The sequence below is a fragment of the Limulus polyphemus genome, unplaced genomic scaffold (genome assembly GCF_000517525.1).
Source record: "Limulus polyphemus unplaced genomic scaffold, Limulus_polyphemus-2.1.2 Scaffold1133, whole genome shotgun sequence".
Lineage (NCBI taxonomy): Eukaryota > Metazoa > Arthropoda > Merostomata > Xiphosura > Limulidae > Limulus > Limulus polyphemus.
The window spans coordinates 2,959-8,757 of record NW_013666743.1 but is presented as its reverse complement, the minus strand read 5'-3'; the positions used below and the strand labels follow the sequence as shown (position 1 = coordinate 8,757).

The window sequence follows — 5,799 nt, the reverse complement described above, 5'->3', positions numbered from 1 at the left end:
AATGATAAGTGTAACCGCAAAAAAAAAAAAACTATTCGTTCCCCCGGGAACAGTAAAACGTATCTCAAATTTTATATCTTCTTATCCTTGTCGTTTCTTCGAATTATCAGATAAAAGCTGAAACACCGTTTTATCTCATTCACACACATAATTTTGAAGTGGTTTTAGAGATAACTCAAACACGTATTTTGTAAGCTCTTTTATGTAGATTTAGCACAGCTCTGGGTGTGATTTAAAAGTCTAAACATGTATAAACCTGTAAATTGGTTATTTTTACGGGTAATTTGCACATACATAAAGAATAATTCATCTTCGTAGGTATTTTTTAAGCGTTTAGCCTAGATAGTCCTGAAAATATACTACGTATTCGCTGCAAAGCGTTATCAATGAGTCTTCTGTACCTTTACTTTAACAATATTCTAAGAACTTACGAATGAAAACAAAATCATCATCAAGTCTTGTAGCCTTAAAAGTATCCTTATTGTCAACTTCTGGTAACATCTAGGTTATTCTTAAAAGTACTATTATTGTCAACTGCTGGTCACATGTAGGTTATTCTTATTGAAACAGATTTCTTTATTATGTTGTTCATCATCATATATTGCCGATAATTTAAGAAATAATTTTGCTTAAGGTGTACTTTCTCTGTATCCGTATCCTTTTGTTAAACTTGTTCTGCTTTTCTTTTAGTTTAGTAATACTTGTAAATATCTTGACTGTTAAATATTTGACAAGGTTAATATGAAAGTTATCATAACACCACATTCAATAAAAGCAAGATACCAAGTTAATGAACACACATAGGAAGTTCTTTTGGCTTTGGTCCACACGATCATTTTGTCAACGAAGGAGGATTTTCACATTGATATCGATACACCTTAAATCTTACAATCATTACACATTTTACAATCTTATTACTTCCTCGTGAAGATGGAGTGCATTATATCTGGGTCTTGAATAAAAACGCATTTAACCCATGTGCATGGGTAGTAGCCAAAGTTTGTGCGCCACGACCCTTTACATTGTACCATTCAACATAGTATTATGAATTTGATGTTGGCGTTACTAACTATTAATTTTACCCTAAATTGGCGATTTAGCGACAGTTCGTGGTAAAGAATAATTAATATGTACAATATATATTAATAAAAAACTTAATACGCATTTTGGAGGTTCCAGAGGCATGGATCCAAAAACACATTATTCTGTCAGTTCTAACTCACTGCAACCATTAATGGATGGTTGGAGCACACTATTTGTCATATGGTGACAATCCCATCATGGGCAAATTGACTTAAGTTATTGGTATTCTTTCCTACATGCATATATGATGCAGCAGACATTACAAATGACGCCTCTGATGATTTGGATAGAGTAGGTTGGTTGAATGTAACCCTGTTAAATTTGATAACAATTTGGAGGTGTTATTTCTATAAAAACAAAATCTCTTACAATAATTTTTATTGTATTTCATTTACAACTGTAGAAATGCGGTTTTTAGGCACTATACCCATCTTATACTACTTAGTCCTTTTGGTATCATTATCTCAAAAATTGTTATATTCAGTATACAGGTACATCAACTTTTCTGTGGATATTTACAATTGTTTTCAGTTCTAGTACATTTTCATTAAATGTAAAAATTTATCATACAGCTTAAAAAGGAAAAAAAACAAACAATATTTGTAACCTTCTTTAGTGTTACAGATGTAAGTATTGTTTAGGGTATTTCTACTGAATAAACTTTCGTACTTCATATCTACGACACTTGTATAAATAAGTAATTCAGGGTTAATATTTCATTTTGTATAAAATTTCTGAACTAAAACAGTAATGAAGAAACAATCAAGAAATAGAATTATTTTCCCATTTTCTAAAATGCTTCAGCTGAATGAGATCTGAGAAGTGTTTATAGACAACTGTACAGTTTCAGAGCATATTGATCATTTGAAAAAAAAATCTTTGTAAATAAAGCATATTTACACAAATTCACTAAAATCAAATTCTTTTAATATAATTTTAGGAATATATCCTATGAAGATACAGATCAAAATTGACATTAAATAATTTCAATTTCTTTTAATTAGCACTTAGAAATGAATAGTTGCTTACTGCTTTTTTAGGTCATAATTGAGATTAACTCTAATACAATTTACAATCCTTTATCTTACAGAATTTTGATTGTACATAATCTTTAGTACAAAAGAAACATCTAATATTAGCTGTACACAAAAAGAAAAAAATACCATGAGCAATTCAAAACAATCATGCAGTGATACAAAAAAAGCTTCTAATAACAAAACCTAAGTATGAAGTATTATACTACAGGTTTTGTAGGCATTAAAAATTGGTACATCAATCGGCTTCTTCTAAAGGCTCTTCTTCATCAAATTCACCTTCATCATCAACAGTGGCTTCTTGGTACTGTTGATATTCAGATACTAAGTCGTTCATATTGGACTCCGCTTCAGTAAACTCCATCTCGTCCATCCCCTCTCCAGTGTACCAGTGCAAGAAAGCCTTGCGACGGAACATGGCTAAGAAACAAAAATTAATATAATGTTGGAAATCTTCAAATTAATTTTAATAGAAAAAACATTACATCTGAAAATTCATAAATTGTACTTACCATTCATGATAGAAATAGTCATACCACAAATATGAAGTAATTAACTTTATTGTAACCTGGAAGAGTGCACCCCTGCCACGATGAACAAATTGCACCATTAATTTAAAAAAAACAAAAAGTTATAGAAAAATAAACTAGTTGTTCTTCAACATACTAAAAAAACTCACCCCCCCAAGAAGGTCATAACATTTTTGAATAATAAAAAAAGTACAAATTTCAACCTTATGTGCGTGTTTTATATATAAATAAAATGAACTGTGGTGCCTGTCTGAGTATTCATTTGTCTCCTGTTTACAGCAGTTGCTTTCCCATAATGCATTTGTAAAGATGCACAAACGGGCAAAGTTCAACATTCACTTTTGAAATGACAGAAGAACATGCATGAATAACGTTAATGCTAAATTTTATTTCACAAGCTGAATATTGTACACTAAATTGTTATGAATTAATCACACTATCATTCACATTTCAAAATGTGATGTAACTTAAAGAATAAAAATGTAGATTTACTATGTTATTGTTGTGGCTCTTATCATGACTGAAATGTTCAACAATCACTTTTCATGGTGGGTGGTATAAGTAGCTCAGAGCTTTAGCTCTGAGTGAAACCAAGAATGCAACACAATTAACCACGAAATAATTTAAATTGAGTAGATTAACTGTCACTGGGGACGAGTACTTTTCATTGTGTATACATATATACATTAGCAACTAATGATTTCTGAACCTTGGTTTTCATGTAATTCCTCATTTTGTCTTCTATATAAAACAATATTGTTTTCACATCATTGAAAACTCATTTAGCAATTGTAAAACTGGTGGACAACATTTGACAACATCAAAGCTTGCTTTATAATTTTATACTTCAGTTATGAAGTCTACAATAAAGCTAAGTATTTGAAATTGTTTCTTAAAAACATTTAAATATTTTTGAAAATTCAAAGCTGCAAATTCATGTAGATATCAATGATCTGTAGAAAGTTTAAGTTTCATACTGTTTCATCCTTTTTTTTTAAATAGCATTTAAATAGTACATCGAATCTATGCATGCAGGAGTTTTAGACGTTAACAGTTCCAGATAGCAATAAGATAGAAATGTAGGAATTGACTCAAAGACAAATTTTACTATTTTCCATAATAGTATCACCTGATACAAACAATCAAATAATTCTCAATACTGTGCTGGAAAGTGGAATAAATTATCTTAAAGATAAAGTTGAACACCTGTTAACTTTGACATATAATTGTAGACAAAATACTAAAGAGGAAGTTCTTTTTCTGTGACTAAAGAATCTCTTCATAATATTTCTTCATACTTTTTCGTTAAAGGTTTTAATAATAAGAATAAAGAAACTTATCTGTACTCACAATCAGTACTTACCCAATATTTGTTACTATTATCATAACATTTGTTAAGCCTAAAAAGTTGTAATACAATACAAATAAATTGATTTAATCTGCAAATATGCCATAATCACCTGTGAATTGCTCCCCTATTCTCTTGAAAATCTCCTGGATAGCCGTGGAATTACCAATGAAAGTGGCCGACATCTTGAGTCCACGAGGTGGTATATCACAGACAGCCAATTTTACGTTATTAGGAATCCATTCCACAAAATAACTAACAGAAGAAATCAATTAAAGTACAGGTAAAAGAGAAGGTACAAGGTCACACACTGTTACGCATTACTTTTAGTTTTTTTTTTTTATATAACAATTAGAAACACTATTTCAATCACAGAATAATGTAGTTACTAGCAGCTGACCATAGAAAATTATAGAAACCTAGATGAATAAATGCAATCATTCTATTGGAACATCTTTCAGTGACTTAATTTCAGCAACTAACAATTGTCTTTTTCAGGGTTTTCTTCCTGTTAACTTAAAACCATTAAAGTACAGTGAACTACTCTCAAATCTGTCAAGTTAATAACTGTATGCACACAAACAAGAATAACCTGCTGTTTTTATTCTGGACATTCCACATCTGCTCATCAACCTCTTTCATACTCATTCTTCCTCGGAACATGGCAGCAACTGTCAGGTATTTTCCATGGCGGGGATCACAGGCCGCCATCATATTCTTGGCATCAAACATCTAAAGAAAAATCGTACTGCAAATCTTATATCAAAGTTTAATTAAGACCTCTTACAAGTTAAACTGATCTTTAATATAAAATAAATTTACTGTAACAAGTGTTTATAATTTTTTTATGCAATTTCCCCTCCTTCATTTATACAAATAATCTATTTGTATGTTTTGACAACTGTAGTTTCTATCTTTGTATTTAATATTAGAAAACAAAAATTAATGGTGCCAAATACTGTCGTTATTCAATTGTGGATTCTTTTGATGAGATATGACATTCTCTTAGAATAAATATTTGTAAAGTTATTTCCAGAGAAAATAATGAGTAGACTTTGAGTTAAATAAGGAGAATAAAAAAAAGTATGAAGGCTGAATTTATAATGTAAAAAAGACTAATTTTTGCTTTTAATACTTTCTATCTATAGAATTTAGTAACCACCAAAAGCTGTACTTGTATTGTTACTCAACTAACATTACAAAACAGAAACTTTACATCCAATAAAAATAAGTTTAAAAGAAACTGTTTGAACTCACAAAATTTACACATTAAATAACACTGCTGACTTAACATACACAGTCATAAGAGAAGAAAGCATATTGTGTCCTTAAATAAAAAAAAAAAAATTACCAATAGCAGTGGGAGCAAAAAATTCGAAGAAAAGATGACCGAATATACTACTCATGAGTAATTGAAGTAATGACAAATTCAAACTGTTTTTGCTAAAATAAATAGAACATAAAGTTGTCTTGTATATTTTATCAGCTGAGAGTTGGTTTGTAATTTAGTACTCGTCAACACAGCTAGGGCTGTGGAGAGCATTACAAAATTAACTTTATTCATCTGTTGAACAAGAAATGGTCTAGATATTTAGTTAGATAGTTTTATTTCTTGTAAAAACCTAAACACTTGTTGCACCAGAGGTCTCTTCTAATCAATATGCAAATTCAAGAGACAAATTTGTCTCATAAGGTAAAACAGTCATACATGTAAGAAAATGGCTTAGAGTAAAAGAAATTATGCATTTCAGATCTCCTGGCCCACCCAAACATTTTCTTAATAGGTTGTTTAACTTCACAATTA

At 30.1% G+C, this 5,799-nt stretch overlaps 1 protein-coding gene across 1 annotated transcript; it reads right to left on the bottom strand.

Moving 5' to 3' along the window:
• Positions 1-1,988: 1,988 nt before the first annotated feature.
• On the bottom strand, positions 1,989-4,763 carry LOC106462286 (tubulin beta chain-like). Its single transcript, XM_013922187.2, has 3 exons — positions 4,588-4,763; positions 4,108-4,250; positions 1,989-2,537 (listed from the first exon to the last, which is right to left on the bottom strand). Exons 1-3 carry the CDS (start codon positions 4,725-4,727, stop codon positions 2,356-2,358), a joined length of 465 nt encoding a protein of 154 aa, XP_013777641.1. The 5' UTR covers positions 4,728-4,763; the 3' UTR covers positions 1,989-2,355.
• Between the last annotated feature and the right edge of the window lie 1,036 nt (positions 4,764-5,799).